At 44.5% G+C, this 15,083-nt stretch overlaps 1 protein-coding gene across 1 annotated transcript in view; it reads right to left on the reverse strand.

Moving 5' to 3' along the window:
• Positions 1-4,014: 4,014 nt before the first annotated feature.
• Positions 4,015-15,083, reverse strand: part of FCHO2 (FCH and mu domain containing endocytic adaptor 2) — a 316,629-nt gene continuing 305,560 nt past the window's right edge. Inside the window, exons 23-25 of the mRNA XM_082267434.1 lie at positions 14,509-14,573; positions 13,763-13,927; positions 4,015-4,921 (exon numbers count right to left, since the gene is read on the reverse strand). Coding sequence (XP_082123560.1) covers positions 4,899-4,921; positions 13,763-13,927; positions 14,509-14,573 — 253 coding nt within the window. The 3' untranslated portion in view covers positions 4,015-4,898. The remainder of the gene's footprint in view (positions 4,922-13,762; positions 13,928-14,508; positions 14,574-15,083) is intronic.

Raw genomic sequence — 15,083 nt, forward strand, 5'->3', positions numbered from 1 at the left:
CCCTTAACTAGGACACAGGAGCCTTAACCGGGTCACAGGAGCCCAATATGAAAAATAAAAGTTTAAAGAAAAACACCCCTCAAGAGGGAACAGCCCCTCTTAAACAGCAGCCTGCAAAACTTTGCGGCCAAAAGCATCTGAAGATGCCAAAGTATCTACCTTAAAGAGTTTTGTGAAGGTATGCACTGACGATCAAGTGGCCGCCTTGTGCAAACTTGCGATAATTGTGCCTGATGACGGAAGGCCCAAGTACTTCGTGCCTTAGTGTGCTGTGACAGGGAAAGTTGGAACCTGACCCTAAATGGAATAGGCCCGAGTCACAGTCTGCCTGATCCATCTGGAAATGGTAGCCGAAGCAGGCCGGCCCTTTCCTTGGTCCGTGAGTAACCACAAAAAGTGAATCTGACCTCTGAAAGGACTCAGTAGCTACCAGATAGATCAGACCGTAGGACAAGGAGAGGAAGTCCCCAAGGGACGTTTATGGCACCAGACTAATTGGATGATTCTCGCCCTTGATTCCTCACAGAAACTGTGGAAGAAGCCTGAACCGAGGATGATACTTGCCTTACCGTGGCCCTTGGACGACTGCAGCATCTGCCAGAGGAACCCGTGATCTCCCCACGAATCTTGGTATCCTCCTGTGGAGCCAAATTTGCTAAAGGAGCTGCATGTAGGACTGTGCAAACAGAACTGTCTTGAAGGTGGATACCACTAGACTCAAAACCTGTATGCAAAATGGGAGAGAGAACTATCTGTGTGACAGCAGCCAGAGGGGATCTTAGTTAGTTTGGACATCACCTGAACCTTTGCAGAAAAAGGAGATTCAGGACATAAAAAACCTGAAAAGGACCAGCTTTGTCTCCCTTTCTGGGTACTCCCATAAGAATAATTTTGTGGATCCCCTTGAAGGTCCACGAGGCTGGAAACCAGCAAAGATGCCCCCCCCCCCCACGGGGCAGACCCTTTAATGCTGAAGGGGTCTTGCCTCAGGGTCCGGAGAAGCTAGCTCTAGGCTTACCAGACCAAGGATGCTTGGAACCTCCCGGGGGAAGATTTGAAATATCCATTTTCCTTAAACTACAACCCACAAGCATGAAATGATTTTCTATGTGCTGAGAAGGAGGGCCCCGGTCTGTGACGAGGCACCTTCCCTTTCCTAGACTATGGCAGGAGGGTACTCTTCCCACCCCCGTGATACCCTTATTGATGTCATCCAGGGTAGCCCCAAACAGGCGATCCCCTTGAAAGGGCAGATCAATGAGAGCTTTCTTAGAGGCTTGGCATGCGGACCAATTCTTAAACTCCAGCATGTGCCTAATCACCACCGCCGAAACAGAAAGTTTGGACAGCACAGGAGCTGTAATCCAAAGCTGCATTACAAATAAATTGCAGCCCATGGACCAACTGGTCCACTAAATCAACATAAGCAGTGGAGACCTTCTCACCCCCCAGGCCCTGGCGCAAAAGCCTGGCCCATTCAGATAGGGTCTGAGACACCAGGGCTGAGCCATAGACTGCCCGCAATGTCGAACCAGCCATAGTAAACATGCTGCGTGCCACAGCCTCCGCTTTCCTGTCAGCTGGGTCCTTAAAGGACGGGGATTCCTCTACTGGGATCATGGTAGCTTTGTTCGACCTGGAAACAGGAGGGTCCACCACTGGTGGACTAGTCCACTTTTTTAAAAGGGACTCCTCAAAAGCATAACGCACACCAAAATGTTTGGGGACCACAAAGGGTCATTTTGGTTGTTCGCATTCCTTATGGGGAAAACCTGTCAAAATAAGGCACATAAGGAAACACCTTTGGAGTGCGAGATGACTTATGCGTACCAATTGACACAGCCATGTCTATGGCTACATCAGCCGCAGCCTTCATTTTTAGTCTCATGCACTGCAGTGGATAAGTGCGTCTACCAGCGCTTTTTAATTTGCTGCTGCGACCATTGAGGAATCATGCTCACTATCGGATGGATCTGGGGGGTGTGATATTAAGCCCCCCTGGACGGCCCGCGTCCACGGTGGCATCAGGCTCAGAATCAGATGAGACAGACTGAGCAGGGAAAGGCAGGGGAAGCTTCCTCCTGGGTCTTTGCCCACACGCCACTTCCACCCGGGACGCTAAGGACTGCAGGACCACTGTGAGTGCAACCATGGGAAGCTGGGGATCTGGTGGACCTGCCGTCTCCATTAGGGGGGGTCAGTGAGGGAGATGTGACCCTGAGGCTCCATAAGGAAAGGAAGACCCGGACTAAATGAAAATAGCCCCTGTGACATCATCGGGCTACACAAACATGGTCGCCAGCTGGAGACCAGCCAGACTAAGGAAAAATGGCCGCCATCAGCTACAGATGCTGAAGCATGCTGCCAGAATCTTTCCTGCGCCCTCTGCAATGCTGCCCCCTCTACAAGGGGACCCCCCCTGAAGGTAGGACACGCATTAGGGGAGACTCTGCTGCGCACTCTGCACTGGGACCCCCCTGCACTATACCCATGCTGCAAACAGTAGGGCGTGAACCTAGGAGTCTCCTACCCTGGGAACCCTCCAGACTAACAGGTAAGGACATACACTATCCCAGGACCCTTACAGAGTGGGGATAGCAAGGGAGACCCCATGGGTCTCTGCTGCATCCTCTGCCCTGGGACCCTCACCGAGCTCCAGGTCCACACAGGGGGGAAAGGGAGTGGGGGAAGCCCAGCTCACTGAGGGATTTAAGGATGGGATGAGGGAACCTGCATCTTCCCCAAACAAAATGCCAAAAGGGGAGAGGGAGGACTGTACTTACCCTTCCATGCTGCGGGTAACACTCCAGACAAAATCTTCGCCACCGAAGTAGGGGAGCTGTCGGCCAAGGGACCGCTGCAACTCAGACGTATGCCCGGTCCCATGTGACACTGCAAGACGTTTAACTCGCGGGCCAGCCTCTGTCTGTGAGGCTATGTCACGGCCAACCTAGCATGTAGTTATGACCTGTACATGCTCGCTGGCTGGGCTGGGGGGACCACTGGAACTAGATTATCCAGCCCAGCAGTTGATTGTAGCTCTCCCGAGAGATAAAAAAAAAAAAAAATAGATGTGGAGGAGAAAAAAAATTGCTAGGACCAGAGATCCTAGTGGGAACCTAGGTCCTTACTCCTGACTAGACAGATTAAAACTGATTACCTAGAGCAGAGAGGGGGTAATATACCAGCTGAGGACAGCCCAAGGGTGCAGCCAGGTGTTTTTTGGTCTGCCTAGTCCTACTCCTGGAGGAGGCAATATAACCCAGTAGTTATGATTTATGGAGTACTGTGTCTGTCGATGAACGAAAGAGAAAAAGGATTTTTACACACTTACCCAACTCCAAGAATGAACAATAAAGTTAATAAATGTGCAGACTTAATATTGTTTTGTGAAGTCACTTTCAAGGAAACATTTCGCATAGTATGGTTTTTGCAGAAGAATCTATTCTAAGCAATCAGCAGAAATTATCCAGCATATTGGAAGGTTTTGATTAAATCGACAGCTTCGGGATTATCTGAACAGATTTTTTTCTACTGTTGATTACATTATTAATAGCATTGCAATATTGAACTCTTAAGCTTTGATATTAGAAGTTTAGTGTTATCATACTAATAAAACTACTGACTGTTTATTAGGGGTAACTACTCCCCATCAGAAGACTTCCTTGATGATACATATTAACAGCATGACATCAGATAATGAAGGATAGACCTAATCAGTTAAAGCAACCAGATGGCCCTAGAATAACTATGTTTATTTGAAAATCGGGTTGATATGGGCAAAGAAGACTGTGCTACTTTCATCCATGGTGTAAAACACTTGTCATGTAGAGCACAATACTTACAGTGATAAAAAATAACAAACAGCATGAAACAGATGTAGAAAGACTCAGTCTTGCCAATTATGTACTCGGGAGTATAGACATTTTGGGTAGTACACTACATATGACCTGTAGGCACAGACTTGTCCAAAGAGCCAACAATTTTACTGGTTACTTAACATGTACTCAGTCAAATAAATATGTATTGTGATAAACAAAGAATGACAAAAAACCAAGGTCAGTCAAGACATGGCTACCTTTAGGGTCTGGGTAAATAGGCTTTGGGATTGTGCAGATAGCCTCAATTTGAGATATTTCTGATGTCATGCAAAATTCATTGACAGGTGTATTTAACCTCCTTTTGACCTGGCTCAAATGGGCTTTGTGTTCTCATAGACTGGTATGGGAATTCAAAATCTGTCTGATGTTAAATGCCCACTGACATAAGGCCCTAAAGTCATCACTAAGCCAAAATTGAATGACTGTGCTGCATTGTCATTAAAAACAGATCCATTCACAAAATGGCCGACTCCATGATGTGTTAAGGTCCTCAAGAGGCGGTTAGACATTACCCTGAATTGCTCACAGATGAAGGCGTGTCAAAAATTATGGTATTGTTAAATATTAATGCCTTTGCTTTTTACAACTGTATAAAATCTTGTACAAATGTATACTACTGCTCATACATGTTTTTGATTTGTTACAAAAAGGTAACAGTTAATGCTTTTTGATAAAACAATGTTGGTTTGTATAGGAAATTTTTGTCTTTACACAAAAAAATGAATTTTTTTTTTTTTAGATATTTTTTTTTTCTATAGCTGAATTTTTACCACGACCGCAGAAAACTTCAGTGCTACAACATAAATTTATGAGATATTCAACAAAATGACCCATAAAAAGTGCATTTGTATACTCTGTAGTTGGCAGCAATATAGAAATACCTTCTAAACAAGTCAAGAATTAAAATATATATATATATATCTATAATTAAAACAGCATGTGGAAGATTTCCGATAAATTAACAGGAAAGCGGCTTGCTTACATCCCATGATTAAAAATTAAATTAAGTTAAAAGCATCAACAGTCAGCCATGTATCTTCCTGGAAGAGAAAACAGTGAGAGAGTGACTGTCAACATATACCAAAATTAGAAAATGATTTCAGATTTATACATTACAGTTACATTAAATACAAATTAACAAAAACTGAACACACATAACATTGGTGCAAACATTTAGTAGCAATATGTTTTAGATTTTAGGTTGGCTTCACATCTGGGAATTGTAATAAATGCATGGTGACAGGAAGCAGGCGTTCTAATAAATGGACAGGTTCATTGCTAGCTTTTTGAAAATCCAGAAAACAAAATCAACGCAGTCAAAGCAGATAGCTGGGTAACCTGAAATTGCTGCCTGATTTCAGGAATGGAAGAATTGGTGTATGAAGCAGATGCCCATAGAAACCAGTCCACTTTCATCCTCCATTTTCTAATTTCCAGAAAAAGTAAAAAACAAAAACAAAAAAAAAAAAAGAACAATGATGCTGTTCAACAGGCACACCAGACCCATTTTTGTCATGATTGTCATGAGAGAAGGTGAAGGATATGCTGGATGAAAAGATCAAGGACTACTAGTGACAAGTAGTTTTTCTGTCCACATGTACCTTTTAAAATGTCAGATACTCCTAAAAATGTCATTATTCAATGCTTGTTTAGCTCTATGGATGTCAGATAAGTGTGATTGTGATGTAATGATATTTATTGAAAACCATTTTATTTTGTATAACGGGTGATAAGAAGCTGTTATGTAAACGTAGACTTATGCAGTATGGATGTTTTAACCTCGAGTTGTGTAGGTTTATATCTCTCCATTTCATTTCCAAAGTGGAACAGAGCCAGCCTAAAATGTTTCAAAGGTAAGTCTGTGAAAGTTCTCCTTTATCCAAATTACATTCAACTGAACTTGTGTTGTAAAATGCTGAAGACATTCTGAAGTCTATCCAAGCCTCTTCTTCAATTCTTACTGAAGAAGCAGCTTAGATAAGACTACAAAACGTCTTCAACATTATAGAACAAGTCAAGTTGAAGGTTCAAAAGGTACAATTTGAAAATAAATGGAAATCACTCAAAAATAGTGCAAAGTAAAAAAAAAAATCAGCAAACACAAAAAGAAGATATGCCTTCTAATGCTAAATTATGTAAATTAGCTGTGTTGCGCTAAATCAGTGAGTAAATACAATTAATCCAAAATATACAAAATTGAGCTTTAAATACAGTGTCAATATAGAAATTCCAAAAAAAAAAGTGACATTCTTCAGAAATAAGGAAGAATGTCGCCAACCAGCCGCCGAACATACTGTATACTGTGGCAGGTCGGCTCTATTACGCGAAACAACATACCTGTAGGCAGTTTTGTGTAATAGTCAGAGGGGGCATGCGCGCGTGCTGATTGACCAGAGGGGGAGCAAATTAGCGGTTCTGGCGGACACACTGCCCGCCGGCCACCCACGATCGCTACCCATAGAGACCAAACAGCGGTCTGCCTATGTAAACAAAGCAGACTGCTGTTCTGTCACAGATGAACACAAGGATCATGTGTTCCTGCTATTCAAGAACACAGATTTCTATATTCATCTAGCGAGTCTATCCCCCACACAGTTAGAAAGCATCCCCGAGACCTAGGGAAAAACTTAACCCTTAACCCCCATAGTTAGAATCACTCCCCTAGGCTCATATTTAACCCCTTGATTGCCCAGTGATTGACCCCTTGATCATCCAGTGGTAACCCCTTCCCTGCCAGTAACATTAGTACAGTAACCGTGCATATTTTTAGCACTGGTTACTGTAGTAATGTCACAGGTCCCCTCGATAGTGTCAAAAGTGTCAGTTAGGTGTCTGCTTTGTCTCCCATAATGTCGTAGTCCCGCTAAAAATTGCTGATCGTCGCCATTACTATTAAAAAAAAATAAATAAATAAAAATGCCATAAACCTATCCCCTAGTTTGAGGATAGGGTAAACTTTTGTGCAAACCAATCAATATACACTTATTGGGATTTTTTTACCAAAAATATGTGGCAGAATACATACTGGAATACATATTGGCCAAAATGATGAAAAAATTTGATTTATTAAACTTTTTATTGGATGTATTTTACAGCAGAAAGTAAAAAAAAAAAAAAAAAAAAAAAAATGGATTTTTCGTCTTACCGTAAAATCCTTTTCTCTAATGTTCATTGACGGACACAGCTCAAGATCTTCTAGACCATTGTGTTTATGCTGCCCCCTACAGGAGTAGGACACTAGGCAGAAAAAAGATTGACTATGCCTATAGGGCAGGGCAGTCCCAGAGGGTATACTCCCACTTCCTGCTATAGGTCTTCCGTTTTGTAAAAAGCAGTGTCAGAAGAACATAAAACCCAACTCAACAGAGGGGCGTTGCTGTGTCCGTCAATGAATATAAGAGAAAAGGATTGTATGGTCAGACAAAAATCCAGTTTTCCCTTTTGTTCATTGAATGACACAGCTCCAGATCTTCTTGACCCTTGGGACGTCAACATGAGGGGTGGGAAGAACACAGCAAGAAACACACTTCCCAAAGGCTAAACATAGCCAACCAAGAGCTCCACCAGGAACAACTGGAGCTCTTATCTCTTTGATAAAAGCAAAAAACACCCTCAAAGAGGATTAATCCTCTCCAACAGCGGCCTGCAAAATCTTGCAGCCAAAAGAAGCATCCGCAGATGCCAACACATCTACCTTATAAAACGTTGTGAAAGTGTGCATGGAAGACTAGGTGGCCACCTTGCAAACCTGCATTACTGACGCCTGATGACGGAAGGTCCAAGAGGCACTAAGCGCTCTCGTAGAATGCGCCTTAACAGGGAAAGAAGGATCCTGACTTTTAATGGAATAGGCCTGCACCACTGTCTGCCAGATCCATCTGGAAATGGTCACAGCAGACGCGGCCAGCCTCTTGCGGGGTCAATCCGTAAGGATAAATAAAGATTCTGATTTTCGGAATGACTTAGTCGCCGCCAGGTACACCCTGATTGTCCTTAACACATCCAAAGAATGTAAGGCAATCTCTTAAGGATGCTTAGGACACAAGGAAGGCAACACAATGTCTTCATTTAAATGGAAACCAGAGACAACTTGAGGAAGGAACGACTGGCAGGGACGAAGAACCACTTTGTCCCTGTGAAGATAGGGAGAACGACAAGACAACGCAGCCAACTCGACACCCTGCGCGCAGAAGTAATAGCCACCAAGAAGGCTACCTTCTAGGACAAAGTAAGCAGAGGAAGCTCACAAATATTTTTAAACGGCAGCTTCTGAAGAACCAACATCACCAAATTGAGGTTCCACGGAGGTAGCGGAGACCTCACTGGGGGAGCCAGATGGCAGACCCCCTTAACAAAAGTGTAAACCAAGGAATTAGTGGACAACGGGCGCCGAAAGAAAATCGCCAGGGCCGAAATCCGGCCTTTGATGGTACCCAGGACCAAATGCTGATGTACACCTCTTTGGAGAAACTCCAAGACATGAGACACCCGCCCCCCCCCCCGAGACTCACACCACGCAATGTACGCCTTCCAGACTCGATGATAAATATTTCTGGGAGTAGATTTTCTAGCTTTTAACAGTGTATGAATCACTGATTTAGACACCCCTCTATCTGTCAGCACCTGGCTTTCAATAGCCAAGCCATTAAAGCCAGCGACTGTAAAGCAGGATGGAAGATCGGCCCTTGAGCTAAAAGATCTTTTCTGAGTGGGAGCCTCCAAGGGACATCGGTGACCAGCCATACCAGGTCTGCGTACCAAGACCTGTGAGGCCAGTCCGGAGCCACTAGGATGACTGGAATCCCTTCTGCCTCGATTCTTTGCAGGAGTGTCAGCAGAAGAGTTATCAGAGAAAATGGGTATATCAGACAATACTGGCCTCAAGGGGCCACTAGAGCGTCTGTGGCGTCGGCCAGAGGATCCCAAGACCTTTCTATGAATGCCACATCGGGAGTCCCCCACCAGAGACACAGTTGATGAAACACCTCCGGGAGGAGAGACCATTCTCCCTGATCCAACGTCTGCAGACTGAGGTAGTACGCCTGCCATTTTTCCACCCCTGGAATATGCACAGCAGAGATGGCTGGAACAAGGCGTTCTGCCCACCTTAAAATTCTGGCTACTTCCTGGGCTGCTAGGGCACTTTTGGTGCCCCCTTGATGATTGACATATGCCACGGCCGTGGCTTTGTTTGATTGAATCCTTACCGGGCGCCCCTGCAGATGATTCGTCCATTGGGTCAAGCAAAGCCTGGTTGCCCGAATTTCCAGGATATTGATCGGTAGGCTGGACTCCTTCAGAGTCCAAACCCCCTGAGCACAATCTGTGCCCAAGACAACTCCCCACCCAGACAGGCTGGCATCCGTGGTGACCACCGTCCAGTACAAGGGGGGAAAGGATTTTCACTGTCGAAGCGCTGGAAAGCGGAGCCACCAGATCAGGGATCCCCTCGTACCCCGGCTCACCAAGATCAGATTGTCTAGAGACTGGGGGTTCTTGTTCCATTTGGCAAGAATCTCCTTTTGCAGAGAACTGGTGTGAAACTGAGCAAATGGAGCTGCCTCGAAGATGGAGACCATCAAGCCCAGCACTTGCATACAAGCCCTGATAGATGACCGCCAACTGGACAACCGGGGCTATATCGCATCCTGCAACTTCTGGAGTTTCATCTCTGGAAGAAACACCCAGGCTAAGGCCATGTCCAGAGTCAGGCCCAGATAGCCCATTTTGGTGGACGGGACCAGAACAGATTTTTGGAAATTCAGTTTCCAGCCAAACTCGTGCAGAGTTTGCACCAAAATGTCCAGACTGTCTTTTAAGGCATTAGGAGACTCTGCTTGCAGAAGGAGGTTGTCCAGGTACCCCAGTACCGCAATCCCATTCTGCCTTAGCAATGCTAACACTGGGGCCAAAACTTTTGAGAACACCTGAGGAGCTGAGGCAAGACCAAAAGGTAACACCACAAATTGATAGTGCTCCTTGCCCACGGCAAAGCAAAGGAAACGCTCATGCCTGACATATAAGGATATAAAGGTAAGCGTCCTTCGATAGAGGCAAGGAAATCCCCTTGATGAAGGGATGCCACTACTGTGCAAATGGACTCCATTCGAAATTTCTGAACCCGCACAAAGCGTTTTAAGGCCTTGAGGTCCAGAATTGGACAGACCTTGCCTTCTGTCCTGTGAAAAGTATATAGGTTTAAATTAAACCCCTGAAAGCGTTTCAATTCTGGAACCGGTACAATGACCCCCTGTGGAAGCAAATCCTGTACCGCCCCAAGAAGACCTCGTAGGCGATCTGGGGCCAAACGTAGGATGGAAGGGAAAAACCTTGCCGGAGGCAAGGATCGGAGCTCGATCTTGTAACCGGACCGAATCAACTCGTTGACCCATTTGTCTTAAATCAAGGAGGTCCACGGATACGGAAAGAAGCAAAGACGTTCCCCCACCCCAGATATGGGTGTGGGCACCCTTTTAGGCAGAAGAGGGCTTGTCTAAGGTCCCAGAGGAACCTGCTCTCCGATTACCAGGCCAGGGCCTCTTTGAACCCCCTGCGAAGTTAGGGGTGGATTTTGATCCCTGGTCCTTAGATCCTGAGGGACGAAAGGACCGCTTAAGGGCCGAGAATAAAGGGCTATGTTTGCGACGACTCTCTTTGCTCCTGGTAGTCTGTGGAAGCAGAGTACTCTTACCACCAGTAAGACCCTTAATGATCTCTTCCATGGAAGCTCCGAACAAGCGGTCTCCTACAAAAAGGAGATCAGTCAATACTTTCTTGGAATCCTGGTCCACAGACCAGTATTTCAGCCATATCATGCGGCGAAGAGTCACCACTTTCACTGACACCCTGCAGGCTAAGGGGGCTGCATCCAGAGAGGCATCACAGATATACTGCAACCCCTGGACCAAATGGTCCACCAGCTCCGCCAGGTCTGGAAAGGAATGTCCCCCTTTCAAATCCTGGCGCAGGAGCGTAGCCCATTCCGTTAAGGTCTGAGAAACCAAGGTTATGGCAAAACCGGCGGCAGAATAGAACCGGCCATGGTAAAGAGGTATCGGACCAGAGATTCAGCTCTATTGTCAAAAGGGACCTTAACCGCTTGCCGACCGCCACACAACGATTTACGTCGGCAGTCAGCCCCTCACAGGCAAATCGACGTATGTCTACGTCGCTAGCCTGTGAGGCTCTAGGGAGCGAGCGCGCGCCGCCGGAGGCGCGCTCCCGGAGGCGCGCTCCCGGACCCCCCCGTGCGTGTGCACTCGCGATCTTCCGTTACACCGGAAGAAAGGCAGGCGGCTAATGTAAACAAAACTGCCTGTCATTCTTCCCTGTGTAAGAATGGAGATCAAACGGTTCTGCTATGTAGGGACCGTTGATCTCTGTTCTTACACTAGTAGCCACAGCCAATCACAGTTAGAAACTTGCCCCTAGGGACACACTTAACCCCTACCGCTCCAATAAAGTTAACTCCTTCACTGCCAGTGTCATTTTTACAGTAACAGTGCATATGTATAGCACTGATTACTGCAGTAATGTCACTGGTAACCACAAAAAATGTCAAGGGTCCGATCTGTCCGCTGCAGTGTCGCAGTCCCGCAAAAAAAAAAATCGCAGATCGCCGCCATTACTTGTAAAAAAAAAAAACAACAACAAAAATGACAAAAATCTTTCACTTAGTTAGTAAACGCAATAACTTTTTAAACCAATCAAAATAAGCTTTTTGCAATTTTTTTTACCAAACCTAGGTAGCATAAAACAAATTGGCCTAAAATGTTAAAAAATTTGGATTTTTACATTTTTTTTTTGGGGGAATTTCATATAAAAAAATTTGAAAAATATTATTTTTGCAAAATGTACGCTCTTTTTTTTGTTTATAGCGCATGATCAAAAAAATCGCACAGGTGATCAAATACCACCAAAAGAAAGCTCTGTTTGTGGGAAAAAAAGGACGTCAAATTAGTTTAGGTACAGCGTCGCACGACCGCGCAATTGTCCGTTAAAGTTACGCAGTGCCGAATCGCAAAATAGGCCCTGGTCAGGAAGGGGGTAAAATCTTGCGGGGCTTAAGTGGTTAAAGGACGGAGAGTCTTCCACCGGGAGAAAGGTGGCTTTATTCAACCTGGAAACCTGCGAGTTCACCACAGGTGGCACAGTCAGCTTTTTTTTTTTTTTTTTCAATAGGGACTATTAAAAAAAAAAAAAAAAAACCTTCTAGTGAAGTGCTTAGGGACCCCGACAGCGCGTTTGGGATAACCCCACTGACTCGCGGCAATGTTGTCGAAATAGGTGGGTAAGGGAAACATCTTTGCCACTTTGGAGGCTCTGTGGGTACCAAATTGCACCTGCACAGCCGACGTAGCAGTAGCTGCATCCTCCAATTTCAAAGTTTCTGCACTGACACATTCAGAGAATCCATTAGCACTCTTTCATACGTGGCTTTAGTGGAAGAGGAATCATCAGCCTCTGAGAGGGGGGTCAGGTGGTGACACATGCACCAGGGACTCCATGGGTTAACCTGGAAACCGCCAGAAGTGCAAAAATTGCTGTTAAAAATTCCCCCCACTGCTGCACCAGCGGTACCAAAAGTCCCAGGGCACCAATTACCGCTATAGCAGAAAGAGGGACCAGTTTAGCACCCACAGGGACTCACCACCCTCTCCTCAGAAGCAGAACCAGAGAGCCTGGCTGCATGCCGTGCAGCAATCAAAGAGAAAGAGGAAGTTCAGGACTTGCCACTAGAGGCCCACCGCCGATTTACCACTCCATAGGCTGCAAAAACATGGCCACCGTGTAATAGCAATGGGAAATTACAAGAAAGCGTCCGCCGGACTACCCAAAATGGCTGCCGATTATACAGCAGTCAAAATGGCGGCTACACATAGAAACATAGAATGTGTCGGCAGATAAGAACCATTTGGCCCATCTAGTCTGCCCAATATATCTGAATCCTATGAATAGTCCCTGGCCCTATCTTATATGAAGGATAGCCTTATGCCTATCCCATGCATGCTTAAACTCCTTCACTGTATTTGCAGCTACCACTTCTGCAGGAAGGTTATTCCATGCATCCACTACTCTCTCAGTAAAGTAATACTTCCTCATATTACTTTTAAACCTTTGCCCCTCTAATTTAAAACTGTGTCCTCTTGTGGTAGTTTTTCTTCTTTTAAATATGCTCTCCTCCTTTACCGAATTGATTCCCTTTATGTATTTAAAAGTTTCTATCATATCCCCTCTGTCTCTTCTTTCTTCCAAGCTATACATGTTAAGCTCAAAAAATAAAATCCGAAGAGGTGATGAAATACCACCAAAAGAAAGCTCTATTAGTGGGGACAAAAACTTTATTTGGGTACAGCTTTGCACGGCAATCGTCAGTTAATGTAACGCAGTGCCGTATTGCAAAAATGGCCTGGTCATTAAAAGGGGTAAAACCTTTCTGGTCCAGAAGTGGTTAAAGGGGGCTATATTTTTAACATTTTTGGGGACACTCATTACAGCAACTCTTGGGCACTTCTTTGTTTATTGAATTTCCATATTAGCACTGTATATAAGCTTATTTATGTATATGTTGGCATAATTGAATTCATTCAGTGATTTACTGCAATACAGTTAATTTATATTATAAGGTACAATGCCCAAGTGCAGCATTTCTGGGGTCTACATGCGCCAGTTCTATTGATATCAATGTCCATGAAGTTTAGACCCATGCTGTACATGGAGCTTAGATTTTTGGTCAAGTTGACATTAAGCCCCTGCAATTTTTGGTTCTAAGCAACGACCCCTTGACATTTTACTGTTAATTGACAAACCCACTGAAGTTCTGGCATGACAGCTAAATGGCAGTGGGTGAAATAGAATAAGATGAAAAAAAAATACTGTACCTGTGCAAAATCTCTTTTTCACTAAAGAAAGGCGATAACCTGTGCCCACTAGTTCAATGTCCACACCAGATAGGGTGCTGCCGTCACTGACAAACTGCACTGCCAGAGTGCTTGGATTGCTAGGTCCCTCTGAGATTTCAAATTTTGCCCTGAGTGATCCAGATCCTAATAAATGACAAAACCAAGGTCATATTTTCAGTCATAAAAGGTTAGTCTTTTCTAAAACCTGCATTTTCAAGGAAGTTATTCATGTTACTACATATGCATTTTTAATCAGGCTGTTGTTGCTAAATTTTGGCAGCTTTTATTTCTAGTGAGAGTGTGATTCACTTGGTGGTTGGCAGATACCACACGCTGCACGAGTCTGGTTCACGATTTGTTAAGGTAGCAGATATCACAACACCGACTTGTTTTAGATGACTGGGAAGAGCTTTGATATAAAGAATACAATATTCATAACACTTTCTTTGGGATCTATATTTTCATTTTTACGCTCACCTATACAATTGTATTTGTCTTTTGATGCTTGTTATTTTGTTGTACTGGATACGATCACTTTTTAGGTGCTGCAAAACCTGTTAATGTTTGACATTTTGGGGTGTGTAGATCTAACTTTTTTTTGCTGGCAGCCTATACATTCACTTACTAGCTCTGACTTTACATATATTTTTTTTACAGGATTTTTGTTTTTCATGCATGGGCAAGGCAGATTTGCTTTGAACAGGCATACATCTTTCTGTACTTGCCTCCATTTTCAGACTTTTCTGAAATTGCAGATATTTTCCACAGGGCCTTCATCTGTTCAGAATTCCTGGAAGAAAAATAAATATTGTGAGATATTTCTTATTAAAAATAATAATTGGATTTTTGTCTTTCCGTAAAAGGAGTAGGACACTAGGCAGAAAAAAGTCCCAGGAGGTATACTCCCCCTCTCTGCTACAGGATGTCAGTTTTGTAACAAAGTGTCAGAGAAAACAATACCAACCCAACTAAAAAGGCGGGTACTGCTTTCTTCTATGAACTTCAGAGAAAAGGATTTTACGTTAAGACAAAAATCCAATTTTCTCTATCGTTCATTGACGAACGCAGTCTCTGTTCTTCATAACAGTAGGGACGCCCCCAAGCAGTGCCATAAAAATGAGGAGTGGGAACCGCAGAAAATAATTCCCCAAGGCTGAACCATAGCCAACCTAGGACTCATCAGATCAACAAGATGAGACCCACCTGAAAAAAACATTAAACACCCTTAAACGGCAGCCTGCAAAACTTTGCGGCCAAAGGAGGCATCTGCAGATGCCAGCATATCCACCTTGTAAAACTT

The sequence above is a fragment of the Pelophylax lessonae genome (genome assembly GCF_965119305.1).
Source record: "Pelophylax lessonae genome assembly, chromosome: 1".
NCBI lineage: Eukaryota > Metazoa > Chordata > Amphibia > Anura > Ranidae > Pelophylax > Pelophylax lessonae.